The sequence below is a fragment of the Lissotriton helveticus genome, chromosome 6 (genome assembly GCF_964261635.1).
Source record: "Lissotriton helveticus chromosome 6, aLisHel1.1, whole genome shotgun sequence".
Taxonomy (NCBI): domain Eukaryota; kingdom Metazoa; phylum Chordata; class Amphibia; order Caudata; family Salamandridae; genus Lissotriton; species Lissotriton helveticus.
In genome coordinates this window covers 384,465,246-384,488,029 of record NC_136067.1, presented here as the reverse complement: position 1 = coordinate 384,488,029, position 22,784 = coordinate 384,465,246, and the positions used below count along the sequence as shown (strand labels likewise).

The window sequence follows — 22,784 nt, the reverse complement described above, 5'->3', positions numbered from 1 at the left end:
TTTAATTCAATTCCGTTGTTTTTTGATCCGAATATAATTTCAAAGCTGCAGAGCGAGATTTCCTCATTTATTTGGAACAACAAGAATCCAAGAATTGCTTGGAAAAAGATAAGGCGATGAAGGGAGAAGGGCGGGTTGGCGGGTCCTGATCTCCAGGCTTATGCGTGGGCATTTCAGTTATCACACGCATGAATGATTTTGAAACCACCTACGGAGACAGGCGTGGGCCTTATGTTTTCCACCCTGCTAAGCTGTGAGGGTGTAGGGCAGGGTAGTTTTTTGTTTAAATTCGGAGACCCCAAATAAAAAAAAAATAAAAAACTGAAGGTACTACAGGGGATGGCTAACACCTGGTACAAAGTGAGGCTCTCGATTAAACTAAGTTATCATTCTAGTAGAGCTCCAATATGGGATTTACCTGCGCCCCCAGCCTGGACGGGAGATGCATTAGCATTACCACTCAAAGAGAATGGAATTACATCTTGGGGCGACTTGTTTATCGACGGATCTTTACTTCCATGGAACTACTTGGTCAACAAAGTTGGGCCAAGATTTTCAAGATTTAAATACTTACAAATCTCAAGTTGAGCTCAGGCGCTTCATATACAGTCTACGTGGAACAGCAGCTTGCCTATAGGGGAGAAAGCGAATTAGAGGCATGTCTGGTTGATAAACCCCCTGTAAAGAAAGAGATCTCGCTTTGGTATAACATGATCTTAGAGGAAGTTGAAGGCAAATTTTGTCTTCCAACGTTATTGTGGCTGGTGAGTTGATGCCAGAAAAAGACGTGTAAGAACTCTGGACTACTTCATGTAGGGTGTTGTGGGACTTGGTTAAACCCGCGTGGCTCCGAAGGAACCATTTATTCACAATGCATAGGGCCTACTATTCCCCGCAGAGGCTGTCTAAATTTTCTCTGACGGGTCCGGTCGCTTGTGCAAGATGTGGCTTGGAGGCAGCGTCCGATATACATATGTTTTTCGAATGCCCGCAAACTACCTCCTTCTGGGACTCCATAAGCAACAAACTGTCCTCGATATTGGATTTTCCTTTCTCCATAGATCTGGGTCTTGTCATCTTTGGCCTGAGTGGGAAATCCCGTAGCGCAGCCTCGAACCTGGTGTTTTATTCCATTCTGGCGGCTCGCAGGGAAATTTGCAGACATTGGAAGGATGCCTTGCCGCCTACTTTCTTTGAATGGCGTTCCTCTATCCTCCAAATCTCGAAACTCGACCTGGCAAGGGGAGGGAATCAGGAAAAGAGAGCCTTTTGGTATCAGCTGGATGGGTCACATTGAACCTGGGGTTTTTTTTTTTTTTTTTTTTTTTTCCCCCAGGTCCTATGATTACGCAGACATGGTTCACCTTCAGGTTCTGCTGCAGCATGTAGCAATACTTTTGGGGCCCTGGTGGGTCGGGTGCTATCGATCAACAAAATAGCCCGCTTGTCAGAGGTTTCTGGCTCGCCAACAGTTACTGTTGGGATTTTGTTGCCATCCTCACTATGTTATCCCTGCCAGCCAATGCTGAGACAGTACAGTGGCATGCCTGCTTCTCTGCTCTGTGGCAGTTTTGTCTTGATAGATTGGAGCCATGCACGCGAATGAGGATTAAAAAAAAAACAATAAAAAAAAAAAACAGATATTGGTACCTGGGCCAAATGCTATGCAAAGTCTTCTAACTCTTCCAATCGTTTCCCCTGCAGTGCTTTGTTCTGTAGGTCTTTTGCCGCCTCTTCTTCCTTATCCTTTTGATTTTTCCAAGCATGGATATTCTGGCTTCTGCTTCGCCAGCTGAAAAATCTCTCAAAACTTAAGAGGTCTGCCACCAGTTGCGTCACCCAGGGTAACCTTGATCTCCAAACTCAATTTCGTCTAGTCTAGCTCCAGTCTCTGTACCACGTTTAGATCAGTAAGCCCCGAGTCAAACTTGCAGGCAAAGGCCAGAAAGCGTCCATTGGCATAGTCTTATTTTTAACCCGGGAGGAATTTTCAACATGTCTTTATTTTAATATCTTCTAGAAAAGGTTGGCTCAAAATTCCTTGTTTTCTCCTAATACAGACCCCCGAGGAAGGGTCCCTGACCCAAAATGCATTGGGTGTACGAGAAGTGATGAAGAATGATTAATTGACTAAATCATGAAGTTTATGTTATGAATGAATAAATAAACCACATCTACAGATGAAAATTGGATGAATTCTTTTATGAATGACTGAAAAATTAGAAATTTGGGGATGGCCTATTAGGTCAGAGTTGAAGAGTGCAGACGACCACTAAAGGTGGGGAGCCTCCACCTTTCTAGGAATTATTAGAATAATAGTGTTCTTAGACAAATCACTTAGGAAGTAGTTGCACTAAAATTATAATTGGATTACATCAGTTAAACTCATCGATAAAAAAGAGTGCACCAACGGATCTAGTATAGTTTATTTTAATATCCTCATATTTTGTTAACCTTTCCTTGAGTGCAGCTAGAAACTACTTTGCTATCTCATATTCCTTATGTTTATTAATTTCTTCCATGATTAGGGTCAGTTCTTTCTTAGTTGATTCCAAATCAATTTTGGCACACTTCACAAGAATCTCAATTATGCCCATTTTTCAATAAAAGTTTACCATTCCTTTAATAATTCAGGGTGCAGATTCTCATGGTTGAGGACGATTGATATACCGTAATCACTTAGGGACGCTTCCATCTTCCAAGTAGCTAGTAATGGAAGTAACTTCCCAAAATGTATTCAGCGGATGCTTCACAGGTTTTTCCAATTGGTATAACTTCCGTTTTAGTGATAGGTCCTTCATGCCTGTTTCTTTAGATCTTGGAGAGACCACTGGCACCTTTGCATTATCTTTAACTACAGAACGAACAGCCTCACACATCTGTTTTTCCCATTCATTAATGCTGTATCCAAGTATCGGTATCCACTGAAGCTGTAGTCGAAATTAACAGTGCTGGCAGTGCGAAGACTTCTCTGTTAGTATCAGCCGCAGCGTTTATAGGGGAAACAATTTCGGGAGAGTGCCCCGTTGTGTGAGTTGGCCGATCAGCACTTGCGCAGCCCTCTACCAAAATTTCACTTCCTGTTGAGGTTCCACTTACTGCTCGTCACAGTTCGTCTTAGTCCAAATGGATGCTTTAGAGAGGCAGTAGGATACAGTGTTCTCTAAATCCTCTGCACCTTCCACGCTTCAACATCTTCCTTCAGTGCATGGCCACCACCTCCAATTGTGTCAGAAATTCCTCTTCAAGGACTAAAGTAGCACTCTGTCAGTGAAATATACTTTTTATTGTGCAACAAACCAACAATGCGTTTCGGCTTCAACTAGCCATTGTTGAGTTGTAAGCATGCCGGACTGCCTGTAAATTTCTTTTACTGTGGTCGTGCAAATTCATCAAATCCACAGTTATGTTGTGAATGCTGCAGCCACAGAGTTGGTAAAAACTACAAACCATCATAACTATTTATTAACAACTTACTCAAAAAAGGTAGGTAACAAAAACCTAGACCTTCTAATCAGGGCACAAGTCCTAGAAGAATAAGTGGAGGGACTAACCTAGTTAGGCAGTATGCAGGTGACATGGCGCGCGACATCACGGTGCATAACATCACACATGCCATCACAGGAATTGACATCATAGAAAGTGGCATCACAAGCCATGACTTTACAGGAAGTGGCATCACAAGTTCTAAAGCCCTTACATATATGTTTAGCAGGTCTATCATGTGTACGTTTGAGCACATTGCGACGAAAATAGCACAGTGAGCTATGGAAGATGATATGTGACTTATCCAGTATTAGGGTATCTTTCATAGATTCACCCCCCCCGACGAGGTGGGAGTCTCGCGGTACAATAAAATATATACATTATAGTAATAATAACATTACATCATAGGCTATAGTAGATAGCAACATCACTACACTAGCCTAACCTAGTCCTTTTGCAAAAAGAACCAAACTTGGAAACCAGGCATCAGCCCCTCCTAGAACCTTCCCCACAGAGAGGCAAACCCTCAGATTTTCTACCGCACCTCATATGTTAGGGAGTCTCCCTGAGCTCTGCTGTTTTTTTTCCTACAAGCTTTACTTCTTTGAAGAAATATGTCTGATTCCAAGAAGAGTTTGTTTTTGGCCTGCTCTTCATGTGGAAAAAAGAGACTGCACTTTGAGGACCCACATAAGGAGTGTATTTATTGCCTCTACCTGGCACACAAGGTCAAGGACTGCAGGATCTGTAGAACCTTTCCTGCCAGGACCTTAAAGGATAGAGAAGGTCGCCTGCTGGTTTGGTTGGAGAAGTTGAAGGCATCATCTGGAGTGGTATCTGAAGGTGACGGCAGTGTTAGTCCTCACGTGTCCACCCCCATATCCAAGAAGAGGGATAGATCTGGAGATCCTCCTGAGAAGCTGAGTAAGACCTTGAAAACATCCTCTTCTGAGTTGGGTCACTCTTCCTCAAAATAAGAGAAAGTCTCTTCTGAGGTAAAATCTAGTGATAAGGTGAAGGTTTCTCAGAAAACTACCTCAAAATCTTCAGGATCCTTCGTTGATGAGTAAAACATCTTCGTCGACGAGAAAATCACCACAGAAGATGAGTGGATCTTCAGAATCGAAGAAAAGTATACCGTCGACGAGATACCTGTTAACGGCATCGACGACGACCGTCCCTACGCCGTCGACGACTCACATCATGTCGACGCCGGCTTAGTCGTCTAAGATCCCGTCGATGATGCCGTTGACGATGGTTATCCCGTCGTCGACGAGTATTCCGTCGACGATGCTTCATGTACTGTCCACGAGCCCTCCGTCGATGACGTTACCGTCAACGAGCCCGCCGTCGACGATACCGTCGACGATGAATATTCCCTCGACGACGAGTCCACCGTCGACCACAACTTCAACCATGACGTCGACAACCACATCGTCGAAGATGTCTTTTCCGTCGACGACGACTATGATCACAACGTCGGCTATGCCGTCTGTTACAGCCATTTCTGCAGAATATGAATCGCCATCGACATATATTTCTGCCACTTTGAAGGGTAAAAAACCTGCGCCTTTACAATTTACTCCTATTTTGAGCTCTAAATTGTCGACTTCCAGACAATTTTTTCATGATGTATCACATATTTCACCTTTACCTCCAAGCCATTACTTGGAGGAATCTGAAGATGATGATGACTTCTACGGACAGGCTCATGATCCTTAACAACTTAGGATAAAATATCAAGACGATGATGAAGAAGAAGAATATTATGAACCATGTGAGTCTCTAAGAGGGCCTCAAGAAGTTTTCCATCAAGAACCGGTGGTTCAAATGCCTGCTTCTTTGCTTCAGGACCTTACGGCAGCCGTTTTCCTCCAGCTCCACCTCCACAACAACCTTCTAGTGTGCAAATGCAACCTGTGACACCTGCAACACCAGTTTCTGAGCCCCAGGTGACGTTGCCTTCACAGCTGCTACAGGACGATGACGAGGACACAGTGGCTGAGGATGGAGAAATTCCTAATTTGCCCACTACCGTAGACGAATGGGATGAATATCTAATTCCGGCTCCAGCTTCACCGATTCCTCCAGCTGCAGACTCTCCTCCTGAGGACATAGGAGGATTCCATGCCATTATGGAAAGGGCTTCTGCTAGGTTTCACCTAAACATGCCAGTACAGAAGACAGAGTGCTTCTTATATGATTTTAAAGACCAAAGCAGGAAGTCTACACGCTCTATTCCTACAATTGATCACATATGGAAAGAGGGAGTAAAAATCGTGAAAACTCCATTCTCCGTTCCGGCAATCTTCCCTAGGATTGACAAAAAGTACAAAGCGCTGAATGATGCACTAGCCTGCCTTTCAGGTCACCCTAAAGCAGACTGTTATCTCTCAAGCAGCACAAAGAAAATAAAGGAACCCTTCAGCTCCAATAACAGCTCCTCCTGATAAGGATGGAAGGCGCCTGGACAATATAGGCAAACGTTTTACCACAATGGCAGGCGCTACTGTTCGGCCTACACATTGTTTAGCCATTCTAAGCAGATATGACCGTCAACTGTGGTCAGACATCTCGCCCTATATAGAAGATCTGCCAGATGATAAGAAAATGGAGGCAAGAAAAATTCTCACGGAGGGTGAAAGGGCCGCTTCCGAGATCATAGATATCTCTATGGATATTGCGTCTCTTGGATTCCGTCAACTAGCAGGAGCGGCTACACTTAGAAGACAGGGCTGGCTTAAAGCCACAAATTTTCACCCAGAGATCCAGACGAAAATCCTGGACATCTTAGACTTACGAAAGCTGAACAAATACCTACAGAAGAAATCCTTTCGCATGGTAACACCTAAGGAAATTCTTCAGCTTCTAGACCATGCGGATTTCATGACAACCTTGGATCTTCAGGATGCGTATTTTCATATCCCTATTCACCCCAAACATCGAACGTTTCTGAGATTCACTGTTGCAGGTGCACATTTCCAATTCAAAGTCATTCCATTTGGCCTGCGCTCGGCTCCAAGAGTCTTTACCAAATTTCTAGCTCCAGTAGCAGCTCATCTCAGGCTGCAAGGCATCCAACTGTTCCCATATCTGGACGACTGGCTAATAAAGGCTCCATCCCTTCGCCAGGCTTCTCTTGCAAAAACCAAATGCCTGCATATGTTTCATTCTCTGGGCCTCTCGTTAAACGCCCAAAAGTCAAGCCTCTATCCTTCTCAAGTGATACAATTTCTGGGAGCAAAATTAGACACTGTTCAAAACAAAGTATTCTTGTACATAGAGAATATCTAGCCTTCTCTCTCTGGCATCCGACCTCCTAAAAATAAAGTTTGCTTCAGTGAGAATGATCAAATCTTTTCTGGGGATTTTGTCGTCAGCAATTCTGCTAGTGCCTCAGGCACGGCTAAAGTTGAGGCCAATTCAAGAGGAGATGGACTATCAGTGGCTCCAGATCTCAGGTTCATTCGACGACATGGTTCAAGTAACTCCAGTTATGAAAGAAACGCTTTCTTGGTGGAGGCGTTTCAAGAATGTCTCAGTAGGGCTCACTTTTCAGCCTCCAGTTCCGGATTTTATCATCACCACAGATGCTTCCCTGGAAGGTTGGGGTGCGCATCTTCAAGATCTAACCGTAAGAGGGAAGTGGCCTTCAGCAATGGCGAAAATGCACATCAACTTTTTGGAGCTTCGAGCAATATCACTGGCCCTGCAGTCTTTTCTACCTCGTCTCCGAGAATCTACAGTTCTCATCAGAACCGACAACACCACTTGCATGCATTACCTAAACAAGCAGGGTGGTACAAGGTCTCACATTCTGTCCCAGGAAGCTCAAAACATCTGGAAGTGGCTTTTCCAGCACAATATCATAATCAAGGTGGAACATCTTCCAGGGGTCCAAAATACCTGGGCAGATTCCCTCAACAGGGCAAATAAATCGTGTCATGAGTGAGAGTTGGATCAAACTATGCTGGACAATATCTTTCAAAAGTGAGGCAAGCCAAGTCTGGATCTCTTTGTCACCAAAGACAATCGGAAGTGCTTTTTCTTCACAAGTTGGGAACCGGAGAAAGGTTCCTGAGGGAACGATTTAATGATGAGATGGTCGGGAACCTTTGCCTACGCATTCCCTCCTGTTCCTCTGATCCCGAGGCTTCTACACAAGATGAAGAAGGAGCCATGCTGCAAGATTCTGATTGCACCGAAATGGCCACATCAGCACTGGTTCACAGAGCTTCTCCTTCTCTCCAAGTGCAGGCCATTCCGCCTTTCCATACTACCGGATCTACTAACCATGAGCAAAGGCCAGATTCTTCATCCTTGCCCAGCTCAACTGAAACTCCATGCTTGGTTCCCGGACTCACAGATTTCAGGGATGTAGACTTACCTCAAGAATGCAGGGACATACTGAATAAAGCAAGAGCCCCTTCTACATTACGGACCTATGCCTTAAAATGGAAGAGATTCTGTTGCTGGTGTTCTAACAACAGCTTGCATCCGCTGGAATGTCCTCCTGATAAGGTTCTGCCTTATCTTTTGTCGCTTTCAAAGTCTGGTCTAATGTTCGCATCGGTTAAGTTGCATTTAGCCGCTATTTCCACATACAGAAGATCTTCTGGGATGGCATCACTTTGTTCAAATCGTCTCATTAAGCAGTTCCTGAAGGCACTTTTCAGAACTTTCCTCCGCCGGAATGGAGACTGAACCTGGTTCTACAACAACTGATGAAACATCCATTTGAACCTATTCATAAAGCGGATATCAAGTATCTCTCATGGAAGACGGCTCTACTGTTGGCACTCACCACTTCCTGACGAGTGAGTGAAATACAGGCGTTTACTATAAGGCAACCATATTTGAAATTTGCTAATGATTATGTCCTCCTGCGGCCTATTCCCACATTTATACCTAAAGTTCCTACTTCATTTCATCTCAATGAGCCGGTAGTATTGCGAACATTCTTTCCTAATCCGACTTCGGCAGCGGAGAAGTCATTGCATACCTTGGATGTCAAAAGATGCTTGAAATTTTACATATCTCGGACTGTCCATCAGAAAATCTGATCAGTTATGGTGTATGGTGGACCCAAGCCAGGCTCAGCTGTATCAAAAGCTACTATCTCGAAGTGGATTGCATCCGCCATTCAATTCTGCCATTGTAAGGCAGGCCATCCATTGTCAAGCAAGCCTAAATCTCATTCTACCAGGGCAATGTCCTCATCTACGGCATTGTTTGCTGGTGTGTCTTTGGACAAGATTTGCCTAGCTGCACCCTGTAAGAGTATGCATACTTTCACTCCGCATTATTGCCTGGATCTGGCAACAGAAGCTGAGTCAGCAGTTGGACAAGCAGTACTACAAAACCTCTTTAGAAAAGGTAAGCCTGATGGCAAGAATATATTGTTTCTGATATTCTGACTTCAGAAGCTGAGTCGTTATAGTGTACAATCATTGTTGTGTATGTGTATGACTTACGCTTTCTCACAATATAGTTTTGTTTAAATATTTGTGTGTATATATATATATATATATATATATATATATATGTATTGCAATGGTTTGACATGGTATCTCTTGAACTTCTTATGATACCCACCATCCACTATGTCTATAAGTATTGTTTACTGCTAGCTACTCTGATTCTAAGCATGTGAATCTATGAAAGATACCCCAATACTGGATAAGAAAACAAGTTACTTTCCTGTAACTTCAGTTATCCAGTATTGGTATCGGTATAAAGCCTTTACAACGAAACTTTTACAACGAACTACCATTACAATGCAACTTTTACAACGCATAGCGCTGGGGGGCGCTCTAGGATAGGGAATAGGTTTAATGTACTATCCAACACCTTCCCTACTATCCACGGGGACTGGAGTTGGAATAGTAAATTAAACTATTCACTATCGTTCGCCCAAAAGCATTATGCGTTGTAATGGTATGCGTTGTAAAACTTGTGATGTAAAGGTAGGCGTTGTAAAAGTATGCGTTGTAACGTCATACATCCATTGGTATCTTTCATAAATTCACATGCGACCCTACCTCCTCCCCGGAGAGGCTTACCTTATCAGTTGACTGGGAGTGAGTGTTTGTATTGTCAACGCTCCGTCCATCATCACCTTTGGTTTTTCTTTCTACCTTATCATTATGACATATTTATTGTCACTTGTGCTACAAAAATCTGAGGGTTTGCCTCTCTGTGGGGAAGGTTCTAGGAGGGGCTGATGCCTGATTGGCTGGTTTCCAAGTTTGGTTCTTTTTGCAAAAGGACTAAGATAGGCTAGTGTAGTGACTTTGCTATCTTCCATAGCCTATGGTGTAATGTTATTACTATAATGTATATATTTTATTGTACCCCGAGACTCCCACCTCGTCGGCGGGGATGATTCGAAGCATGTGAATCTATGAAAGATACCAATACTGGATAACTGAAGTTACAGGTAACTCGTTTTCTTCTACACCTTCCAATCCCTCAGTTTTATGCAACACATCCTGTACATTCATTTACAAACTTTTATAATTTATTGTACATGTAATATGCATATGTTTATGTAAAGCGCTCTGACACCCTGCATTGAAATGAGTAGGGCTATACAAGAAGAAATAGTGGTTCTTAAATTATTTCAAGGCCTCCTCAGGGAAAGTAAGCTCTATATAAATTCAATTTGCTTTGTGTAAATCCTGGGAAAGACGAACACATCTGACATTCTTGCAGTGCATGGGTATCTCCTAAACAGGGACTGAACAAAGTGAAAAGCTGCCTCTCTTAACTGTGTGAAATGCTAACATGGTGTTATCCTTTGTTTTCCCTCCGCTCAATTTGAATCAGGAGTGAGGGTCCTGACTTCTTCCAGCTAAGAGACAGTAACAAAAGGTGACCTGTTGAACCCTCAAATTAACCCTTTGTTATGGGCCCAGCAGGAGTCTAAAATCAGAAAGCCCGTCCCCGCCTGTACGTTGTTGCTTGTTGCAGATGGAAAGCAGACAACGTGCAGGCGCTGCTGAAAGTGTCCCGGTGTTTGGGAATTACACAGGGACGAGTTCAGCACATCATTCAGTGGAGCCCAAATTCTTGGTTGGGTGGACGGCGTTCACCCTGTGAAAACAGTGGGCGGACGCCATCCACCGCATGTACCCCTGACTCGTGCCCTGCTTCTAATTCCAATAAGGTTAATTTTTAGCTGCACTTTAAAGGAAACCGCTTTTTCAAACTACTCCAGACTATACATGTAATATAAAAATACATGATGGGTGCCATGTATGATAAGGTCCTGTATTGCCCTCTTGGAATTCTGATGACATTTACAAATCACTCTGCTTTCGACCTTGTGGTTTAGGATATCAGCAGACTCCCTTGATGGCAATATTTGACCATATTACATTGTTAACCGTATGTATGCTTTCTCCATATAAAGTATAAATGCAGATACGTAGAGTGTAATATGATATTTATTACCATTGTTGGGTGTGGGGAGGGGCCATGAGCTGCAACAGGCAAAGTTGTGAGTGAATTGTGATTACCCTCTCCTCCCTCAATATTGGTAATAAATTGCATATTGGTCTGTACGTTTGTATATATGTTTGTGCCATTGTATATTTCATGTGTATTTGTTTTGACTAAAATTATTTAACCAAAACTGTGCAGGGTGCCAGGGATTGCATTTATTGCAGCAAGGTAAAATCACGTAGAAGAGATGTCGTGACTATTAGGAGAGTTGTTTTCCCATGCAAACTAATTGTTACGTGAATCTGTGTGGCAGAAAGACATGTTTTTCATGTCTGTCTTGCTGTACTGTGGTAATCAATTCAAATATGACCTATACACAGTAGTAATGTACGTTATCATAAGTGTTTATTAGTAGATTTTCTCTAACTAATATTTTCACTGCCATGGCATTATCATATGTAAATACACCTCTTGAACAATCTGGGTCAGATCACATGAACAACTACCTTCAGATTCACCAAAAGACACTGAAAAAGACCCATGGTGGGTCATCAGAAGACCCTAGAACCTCAAGAGAACTCTCTCGTATACAGAAAAAAGAGAAAGTCTCCTCAGAAAAGATGTGATCTGAGCCTACCACTCCTTCACCTAGTCTGGCATTACATTTGAAGAAAGCCACCCTCAGTGCCGTTGACAGACAAATCTGTCACAGTAACCAGCAGGTCTTATTTAAAATTGTCGCCAGCTATGGCATTGTCGACCACTTCAACTTCAATGATAACAACGTTGACGTTTACATGGACGTCACCATCGACAACGGCACAGTCTATGAAAAAATCATCTCCAACGATAAAGATTACAGTTGGGCCGTTGACAACATCGTCGATGGTAAGGGGAAAATGCACTCTGACATCTTAAAGCCTAAAACACATACCATGGGTTTGTAGATTCACTTTCTGAACCTGTTCATCATGGCACTTTGCCTCTTGCTGCTGCTAACCATGCTTTGATCCTGTTGAGCTCAGGCTCTCCCTCTCGGCAGTTGTACTTCCGACTTAACTATCAGAAGAACCACTAAACTCCTCATTCCAAATCAGCCTTCCGGCTTTTAAACCTGGAACTAGGGTAATAACTGCTGCAGTCAGATTGCACACCACTTGTTTTGGGTTGTACTACTTACCTGTGACCACACACTGCCTACTAATGCATGCATCAGTTTACTCAACTCGATTCCTTTTTGTCATCTAAGTGGCACGTTTTCCTCCCGGGTTGCAAAAGAACACAACAATTCTTTTCATGGTATATATTGCTACAAACGATACTTAAAGGGTGGTGGCAGTTTGTGAAATAAAACTTTTGAGTCTACAATCATGAACAGGATTCTGCAGGTGGCACATGAATCCACTGGGTTATCTTGCCCTAAATTGTGAAAGCCATTTGCGTTGACTTTACATTTTAATGGTTGTATTGACGTGTGGGAGCAGCGGTATGGGGCTGGCAATGGTTTTAAGAGGGCATGAATGTGGTGGCTGTCTTGACATTTTCAATATGTTCCTGTATTGGCCGTATTACTATCACCCTTACTGCCCTACTAAAGCCCACCACAAGCCAGTCCCCTAACTTTGTTACATTTTCCGGCACTTTGAACTACAAGATTATAGTTGTCTTGCCACCAAAACTCTCAACTTCCCGGGAAAGTGAGCTAACCCAGCAGCATCCGCATCTAGCGGAGTCTGCCACCCTGAGATCGATAGAAAATAACGGCTGCAATGTGAACTTGCACTCAGAGCGTTTTGTTTCCCTCCATATAATCATATGCATGTGCACCTGTCTAGTTTTGCAAAGTGTGCACACTCACAGCTGCGACCTAAAAATCAGTGCACCATCTGTGATATCCAGGTATCTATTGTATTGCTTTTTCGAAACCTTCTCTTCGAGAACTTGAAATAATTCTTGTATTGAACAGTCACATAACCTATTTACATTTCAAGGATGATCAAAAATGCAGTAAAATGTTAATAGTTTGACACTGACGTATACGGTTTAATCTCCATAAACCTTTATCGGTACATTATAGACCCCTACTCCAGTGGTTCTTAACCTGATGTTTGCAACAGATAAACAGGGACTTTACAACTGTTTAGAAGATTTAAATAATATTATCAAATCAATAAAGTATACTTACATAAAGAAAGCACGTTTGAAAATTTTAAAAAGCTGTGTAAATGTGTAGGAATTTAAAACTGGCGGCTAAAAGTTTAGTTGTATCCTTAGTTTGGCTCATGGAAACAGCGCAAGTACTGTAAACAAAATCTTGTATGGACAATTGGTGGCCTTAATTGAAGCAATTTGTATGTTTATAAAATTAAAATATTTCATAATTTGTTTGATATAGTCTTGATTCTTTAATAGTGTATTGTTCTGTGTTTAATATCATATCTGGAATTCCGTAAACACCTTAAGACCTTCCTGTTTTCCAGATCCTTAGCAGTCTAGCCTCCCTCTCTGCCTCTATTGGTTCACCGCCGTCTAGCGCCATGAAACCGTCCCGGTAAAAGTGCGCTTAATAAATATTTTAAAATTCAAATTCAAATTATAAATTGCCAAGGCCGTTCCCTGGCCTCTAGTAGTGATTGAGGTTGCACATAAGTCAAAAGATTAACAACTGCTGTTTTATGCCATAGGGCAGTCAACTAGCTGTCGCTGTGAAGCCTTCAAAATGAAAATAAGACGCAAGTTAATTCTTTGAAGGGTGAATTGCATGGCAGGTGTACATAGGGTGCCTGTTGCACCAGAATGAGTGTGAGTCCAGTATTGAGCTCACTCCATGAATGTTAAAGTTACAGTTCAGCATGTTCCATTAGTCCAGCGCATAAACTCCTTCTGATGAATCAATGTGGGCTGCTGAACAGATGTCTTATAATTAAAAACAGTCAAAACCAAAAGCAAAACCACAACATAGACCGGTGCTAGTGCAAGGGTCCCCACCCTCCACCATCCCTCCGCTTCCCCAACAGCACATCACAACACGCCAGTCTGGCTGTTACCCCAGACTCTGTCCATCACCACCCCTTGTTGTAAATTATTTTGTCCACCCTAAGCGTGGAAGGGTATACTCAGATGTGAGTCCCTTGCTCATTGCACCATCAGGATTCAAGCAAGCCGGGCCGAAGACGCCTGAAATGGCAGAAACCGGTCCCCGGAAGCTTGTTTCCTTCCCAGTGTAAGAATTGGCTTTTGTGGTCTGCCCTGTTCCCATGATGCACTGGGCCAGGGACAGACTAATTTGCATACAGCCAGGTTCTGAAACTGGGATGGTGCAATGAGCTAAAAAACGGTGTTGGATCTAGCCCTGATCTCTTGACTGGGTGAGAGTACTCTGCTTAATTCAGAGACTCTGTCCATCACCACCCCTTGTTGTAAATTATTTTGTCCACCCTAAGCGTGGAAGGGTATACTCAGATGTGAGTCCCTTGCTCATTGCACCATCAGGATTCAAGCAAGCCGGGCCGAAGACGCCTGAAATGGCAGAAACCGGTCCCCGGAAGCTTGTTTCCTTCCCAGTGTAAGAATTGGCTTTTGTAGTCTGGTCTGCCCTGTTCCCATGATGCACTGGGCCAGGGACAGACTAATTTGCATACAGCCAGGTTCTGAAACTGGGATGGTGCAATGAGCTAAAAAACGGTGTTGGATCTAGCCCTGATCTCTTGACTGGGTGAGAGTACTCTGCTTAATTCAGAGACTCTGTCCATCACCACCCCTTGTTGTAAATTACCCCTCACACTGGCACCAGCTACATTCATCAGCAGTTCCCTCTGCCCTACCCCATGCGGAGAACAAGTGCCTCCATACTTGTATATGAGGTGGGTCTTGCGCCTTCCACCTCTTAGTGAGAAGTCTCTTGGCGACCACTAGCCCCAGGTCGAGGAACCGGGATGTTACTTCTGTGGCCGGTGTTCAACGGAAATGGTGTAGCAGGTAAATAGTCCAGTCAAAGGGTATGTCGCGGCCTGTGCTTACGTGTAGTAACTTGCTGATGGTGCGCAAGTATGCGTGCATAGTGAGGTTTCTTGTGTTGAAGCATGCAAGGTGGGTAGATATAAAATTGAGTTATCAGCCCATATCATTGCAAAGTCCCAGCTTTGATAACAGAATGAAAGCGCTGGGCTAATCTTACTTTCAGTCTAGTGGGCCTTCTGTTTGGCAGAACGTTTGTTACGTTGCTTAAGCAGAAGCATTTTGAACTTTTCTATTAAGCCTTGGCCTCTTTTGATTTAACATTTTTATTGGAAAATTCTTCGGGTCCCCTTGGGTTGGGCACATTTGATGTTTTTTCTCTCTTGGATGTAGTTTTTTAAAAGTGTCAATTTGAGATTGTGTCTTGTAGAAAAATGCAATAAAGTGATCTAACATTAGAGAGTTGGTGTCTAGCATTAACCTATTTTTGGTAATGTAGTTGCTATTCTACCTCTACTTTTAAATCTTGATTTTAATGTTTTGTTTTTGTTGCTTTACTGAAGTTTCAATTTTAATGAACTTTCAAACTCCAGTATTGTTTGACACTTTTTATTTATTTTCAGTAGACATTTCTTATTTGAAGCCATTTGTGTGTATAAACTCAGCTGCCTCTAGGATCAGGTAGAAGTGCTGCATCTTTGTGCTGGGAGATTGACAGTGCAAATCCAGTAGAATCTTGAAATCCTGATCTGTGATTCTTCTTAACTTGTAAAGCATCACAGACCATGTGTTATATGCATGTTTATCATTTTTTGAAGTTTATAATTCAACAAACCTGTAATTGCATCCCAGTTAGAGCATAACTCGACAAATAAGTAATAACAGGAATCACAAATTCGAATTTTTAAGAACAGCACCAGGATGGGTATGACTATGAGGAGGAGAAAACCAAAGGGGTGAGAAAGAAAGAAAGATAAACCCTAATAAGCAGGTCAGGTTACCATCCATAAGAATATTTGCACTAAGAATTGCAAAATTAGGAACAGCATTCTCATGAGGGCGATCTACAAGTGATGTACTTCTCTCAAAATGTCTTAATTCACAAGAATTTTATACACAGGTTTAGCTTCACTATAGCATTTGGTCAACTGTACACAGCTATAAAAAGCAGTTGTCTGAATGGATCTTGACACCAGTAGAGTTATCATAATTATATTTTAGAGGTTGATGTTTCAAAAATATAGTTTATCTCACTGGTTGGTTTCTGAAAGCTTTGTGGTTTGCAACAGTTTTTGTCGGTTTGGAGTATGACCCAAATTAAGAGAAAGTCAAAGGCGTAAAAGGAGGCTTTTTAGAGAATACTTACTGTACAGGACATAGTATATAGTCTTGACTTTATCGAAAATATTCTACTTGTGTTTTAGATGGATGTCTGTGCTACAAAATAGCAAAGAAGAAGCACTAAATAATGCATTCAAAGGCGATCAGAGCACCGGAGAAAATAATATTGTTCAAGAACTGACAAAAGAAATTATATCCGAAGTCCAGAGGATGACTGGGAATGATATATGCTGTGATTGTGGAGCATCAGGTAACACTGATACATTATTAATGGAAAATAACCGGATCATGGATAAATGAATGCTTGTGGGTTTCATCAAGCGTTAAGCATTTATTCTACCTGGACCGTACCCACTGTCATCTGATTTTTCCACTGTCCATATACATATAAAAATCTGTCTGTATTCATAAGGAGAGTAAACAGCAAGGAAAAGATGATTTCTTGGGTCTTAAGAATTATTTGTGTTACACTTTTTGATAACCACATGGAAGTACTGCAAGTGTTCATTCTCAAAACTCTTGGACCTTTGTTGCTGCATAGGTTAAACAATTAATACCAAAGCGAAGTAATTCTTGAATTAAATGCATTGCCATCTGGTTTCTCCTAGAACCTACGTGGCTGTCTACAAATCTGGGAATTTTGACTTGTATTGAGTGCTCAGGAATACACAGAGAACTTGGAGTACACTATTCAAGGATACAGTCTCTTACGTTAGATGTGCTGGGAACATCTGAACTCTTGGTAAGAATTTATTGCGCTACATTTATAGTAATTATAAAGAAAGATATTCTTTTGTATCTTCTTGTTTTCAAATAATTGTTTTAGGCTTTTAACTGTAAGCTAGAACCATTCATTTGAACAAGAAAAATGTGTGCTTGACATTAAAGTCTTTTGTGCTTTGCAATATTCCTTAGGGTTAGCCCAAGAGTCCAGTAGGATATCATTTCAAAGTCTTAAATACTGTTGATTTTCTGCACTGCTGTTATTTCCAGGAACACTGTCGCCAGTCAATTGCAAGGTCACTAAATTTGTCTCTGACCACTATCTTCCTTCTTTGCAACTCTTAAACTGATTGCAAGATAGAAGGAGCACTTGTAACTAAGGGAGTCAGAAAATCCTGATTCCACCATCAAGAACTGATGCATGGGACAGGTTTGTCTGTAGACAGGTTCTAATATTCAGGGACTGAACATTCCAGGTAGCCCAGAAGAACCAGAAAGGTCTGATAATTTCAGTCGAAGATAATTTTGCCTCCTGGTGCCTTGAGTTAATCTAAGTACAGGGACACAAATGATACCGTCCAACAGAGTTGGCAGTCCCACCTGCCGTATCACGATATGACCAGCATGCAGGCGGTCGGAAATTGCCTTTTTCCACTGCGCATTCTGCTGCAACCATGAAAAGGGCTGCAGCACAAGCCACAGTAAAAAAAGGCACTTTTTAATCATCTGTGCACCATGGGCGAGGCGCCATTTGGTGCCTGGCCCACAGTGCATGGATGTTTGGAGGGTACCACATGTGCCCAGGTGGAGTACAGATGTTCCCCCTATATGTGTTCCAGGCTCCCCATATTGTCTCCCACTAATTTGGGCAGCTGCGGCTAATATTCCGCCTTCTTTGCCACCATGGCCCCGTCCATATCTTTACACCAGTCGTATAGTGTTGGAGTGGATTGTGACCCCCAGAATGTAGCTATATTTCATTTGGCGAACATCATCCCAAGCGTTGCCCAGTCCTGTGAAGCGTGAGTGAGATCCATGGGCTCCCAGACATTTAGGAGACATTGCTTGGGCTCAGGTAGCACTGAGACTCCACCCATTTGAGTAATAGTTCGCATAACTGCCGTCCAGTAGGGCACTATTCGTGGGTACTGCCATATTGTGTGGTAAAACGTACCCTCCGCCCCACTGTTCCGGAGACCAAGCGAGTTCTCACCCCCCCTATTTCATGTAGGATCACTCTGGTATAGTATGTTCGGTGTAGTATTTTCAGTTGCACCAGTCTTAGTCTGGAGGATATCGCTACTTTGCGCGGTGATGAGAGCGCCTACTGCCAGTCTGTGTCATCTAAGTCCCCAAGTTTGTTGAACGATAGTTCACGGAGGGTCGTCATAGGATCTGGTAAATTATTGGCGAGTTTGCGGTAGGTGAGGGAAGTGGCCTTCTTAGCCATGTAATCTGTCAATAACCTATCCTTTAGGGGGGAGGCCTCCAGAAGTGTGGTACCAGCTGGAATCGCTGCTTTTAGTGCATGCCTGATCTCTGTGTATCTGAATATTTCAGAGGGTGCCAGTACATACTGTTCTTTGAGGTGGGCGAAGGTAGCTACCTCTCCCTTGATCCATAAGTCCCCCACCGTTGATATTCCGATAGAGTCCCATCGCGGAAGCCCTAACTATTACAACAAGACTTCTTAGAGGTTCTCCAGGAGGGTATAATGATCTCAAATGATTGGTGCTGCAGAGGATTCTGCAGTCTTAGCCACTCATGGCTACTATCATAGTCTGACCCTCGGTCAATCTTCATGGCATCACCTGACAGGTTTAAAAGAAGAGTCTCAACAAAGGATTTTAAACCAACCATTTTCTGGGGACTCTTTGCCTGTGGCTCTTGCAGACGATGAAATGCAGCCCATAAAAGCTGATTTGAAGACACTTAAAGTACTTGGCCTAGAGAAGCTAAGTGTTATAGGGGACATTCATACAAACATTATGAGAAGCATGAGCATCAGCAGAAGGTTCCAACTCCTCAGTGGTCGCAGCAGTACCATTAACAACAAAAACACAAGCAGTCCTTTCAACCTCGAAAGAGTAGGAAAGGTTTCCAACAAACACCAATTGCTGCTGGAAATCCCTCCAAACAGTGACACCCCTTTCAGCCTCTTGTTCGCTACTCCAGTAGGAAGCAGGGAGCAGGGGGAAGCATCCACAGTCATCTCGTACAATGGAGAAAAATAACAGACCGATGTGCTGACTGACTATTCTCAGACGTTCAAGTCATCTCCTCTGTTCATTCCTCTGATGAAGGCATCTTAGTACCATCTAGAGTTCCTTCTTTTGTAAGTCAGCTCCCACCTGATCCTTCTCTTTATAATTACATTTGGTTCTCTGCAACAGAAAGGAACTTTAGAGTTACCTTCTACTTCCTGGTTCCAAAGAAAGGACCAAAACAGGAATACCATCCAATTTGAGACCTTAGAACAGCCAACAAATAACTAAAGAGACACAAGCTTCAGATGTTTGCACTTCACAGATATATCCAATACTCTACCAGGGGAGTAGATGTATGCCTTAGAATTCCAAGATGCATACTTTCATACTCTCTTCATTCGGAAACATCGCAAATTCTTGAGATTTCTGGTGGTCAGTTCCCATTATCAATATAAGTTTCTGCCTTTCGACCGCAATGCAGCACTACAAACATTTTACAAGTTTACGGCAGTGGTTGCAGCACAACTCAGAAGAATGGAAATCTACCTATAACTATACTTGGAGGACTGGTCTATGAGGCACCAACACGTCAAAAGTCTATAGCATCACACTTTGTGTTTGATCAACTGGGTTTTAAGCTGAGTTTCTCCAAATCTATGGCCATTTCTATGCAGTCCATACGTTACCTTAGGGATTTCATTGACACATTGTCAGCAAGAGTGTTTCTTTTGGGGAAGAGGCTATATTCTAACTATTTAAAATGTCCGATACGTTAAAGGATGAAACACTAAACGGCACTCCAAAACTATTTTCCTTTCTGCAAATGAGACCATTGCAACAGTGCGTGGAAGACTGATGGTGTCAGCTTTCAGGCAGTTGGGAGGTTAAACTGACTCTTTCACAAAATGCAACTGACTTCTTCCTTGTGGTGCTTTTAGTCCAATTTCCTGAAAGGTGTAACTTTTCTATCAGAGACCAAATTAAGACTATCATGACACGTCCCTTACTAAGCCCTGATGAATAGTCTTCAGGTTCAAAGGTTGTGGTGGTCAAAAGAAACTACCTACTAAATTAACCATCTGGCATTAAGGGCAGTTCATCTAACCCTCAAGCCTTTTCTGCCAAGCTACCCAACATCTTCCTTGCTTGTTCAGTTGGATAATACTACAACAATGCATTATCTTAAGAAGCAGGGATGCACGAGATCCAGAGCTCAGTCTCTTAGAAGCCCAAAATATTTAGAGATGGCAGATTGCGGGAAACCTGTGCATCACAGAAGTCTACCTACATGTAGTACAGGGTGCGGAAACAAATAATTCAATACAACCACAAATGGTTAATGAATGAGGGGAGCTTCTGCATGACCTTGTTTGTAAATGGGGGTTTCCAGACAAAGACTTGTTCACAAAAACACAGATAACAAGAAATGCCCAGATTATTCATCTAGGTATTACCAACCAGTAATTATGGTGATATCACTTTTGATCGACGGGTCAATGAAATGTAACTGTGTGTTTTGCCAGTGTCAATGATTCCGATAATGGTCATCAAATTGAAAAGAGACAAAGCAAGAATGATACTCTTCGCCCCAGAGTGGCTCCAGAAGTGATGGTATACTAACCTTCTACACCTATTGGACGCTAATGTGGCAGGCCCAATCTCCTATTCAAGATTGGGGGCTGGATCCCGCACTTCAACCAAACGTCAATGAGTTAAGCTACTTAACTACTAAACTCTTACAGTATACATCATTTAGAACTGCTAAAATATTGCATATTCATTCTGAGAGAAACCAGACTCTCTTCCACAAGAAAACCCTAGTTCATTTAAAAATAAGTTGTTCTGCATCTGGTGTTATCAAAAACGTTTTAAGCCTGCTCCCCCACTGCTCTTCATCCCCCCAGACAAGAACAAGTGGACGGAGTGACGGAGTACTCCCATGCATTTATAACTGGTCAAATCTGAGCTGCATACTTTGATTATAGTATATCTAGCAGCCATAAACGTTTACACTAGAAACCCGTCACAAACCTCTTCTTTCATGATTCTTGCTGTAAAAGGCTTTTTAAAAAATCATACAAAGACTTATCCTCCCTTAAAGATACAATCTCCTCCTTGGGAGCTGAATATAGTTATGTCAAAAAGAATGTGTTCCTCTTTTTAACCCACTCATAAGACTTGTCATCTGCAACTTTCCTAAAGCACTGCTTTTCTAGTCGCTATTACTTTCACTGTGAGTTAGTGAGACCCAAGCTGCTGTAAAGAACAATATGCAATGTTCCATAACAACATATTAGCAAAGATAACTCAGCCACCCTAATCAGACAATTTTCCTTCCTACGTTCTACCAAAATCTTCCTCCTCCAATTGAGAAGAACTTGTATTTGCTGATGTAAAAATGGTTCTTAAATTCTAGTTAAATATAACCATAGGCATTAGGCTGCCTGACCATCTGTTTGTAAACTGTGGCCTGGTAGGAGCACTGTTTCATGTCCGAACAGTCTGACTCCGAGTAGATTATTTCCAGGATTTTTCTGTGTTACATCAAAGCTAACAAATCTTTGTAAGAAAGACCCAAAGCTCCACTAAAGGCATATCTGCTACTGTGAAATTGCTGAGAAAAGTCTGTTCTGAACATCTGTAAAGCTCCTCCATGGATGTCTGTATACACTTTCACAAGACAATACTATCTTTATACAGATTTCAGAGGTGAAGTTCAAGGGGTCAATCCCCTCAGCAAAATCTTTTTGGCTAGTTTTTAATATGGTTACTTGCCCTTTCCATTCCTTTTTGTGAATGGCTTTCCTATTATATTCAGTGCTTAGTACTAATAGTGAAGATCCATTCATGGAGAAGGAATAGGTACTTACCTTTAATTTTAGTTTTCCTCCAGGGACTGTAGTCCTAAGCAACCCTTCCGTCCCCTGAGAAGGGCAAAGGGTGCTATTTTTAGAACTTTACCATGATACTTTGTTTCGGTAAAAGTAAGGACTGAACTGCCACCTGCGGCACATGATGGTATACTGATGGTATGGATACTGGTGGTGGAAGGAGCAGCACCAGTTTTCCAGTCTTTCAGACTTTAACCTAAAAGACTATATTGTTCCTATTTTCTTACTCTCATCTTTTCAAAATAGTTTGTAAAAGTGTATTCAAGTCACATTGTTTTCTCTGAAATTTTTTGTTCTTAACCGTATCATTTTATAAGTGGCTGAGAAGTGACCAGCATAGCCTTTTATAGGCTGTTTTAAAATATCTTCTTTTACCCATAAAAACTGGCTTTCTTAAAATAATAAATGTGTACTATATTTGTTAAATGCACTCTGGTGTCCCATAAAGGGCGGTACAGTTCAGTACACATCACTATAAGGAAGATTCCGTGGAGGAGAACTAGGATAACAGATAGGTATTCCTTTTTCAGTTGAAGAGCCCTTACTTAATGATGTTTCATTGGATCCAGTCTTACCTGCCTGGGAGAAGCTTTTCCTGATCCTCATCAGTACACAGACAAATTTCCACGTGCCATCGATCTTATCAAGGGGGCTCTATTTTTCCTTGCTCCCATCACTAAAGAGTTTGTTAGTTAAAGCGTTACTGCTCTTCAGGCCAGGCACAGGGGACTTT

The 22,784-nt window shown here is 42.3% G+C and overlaps 1 protein-coding gene across 4 annotated transcripts in view; it reads left to right on the top strand.

Annotated features, from left to right (window-relative positions):
- Positions 1-22,784, top strand: part of ASAP2 (ArfGAP with SH3 domain, ankyrin repeat and PH domain 2) — a 1,060,322-nt gene that overhangs the window by 572,262 nt on the left and 465,276 nt on the right. For all 4 annotated transcript variants that reach the window (XM_078647831.1, XM_078647829.1, XM_078647830.1 and 1 more), the window contains exons 14-15: positions 16,314-16,480; positions 16,839-16,972. In XM_078647831.1, the coding sequence (XP_078503957.1) occupies positions 16,314-16,480; positions 16,839-16,972 (301 nt within the window). The remainder of the gene's footprint in view (positions 1-16,313; positions 16,481-16,838; positions 16,973-22,784) is intronic.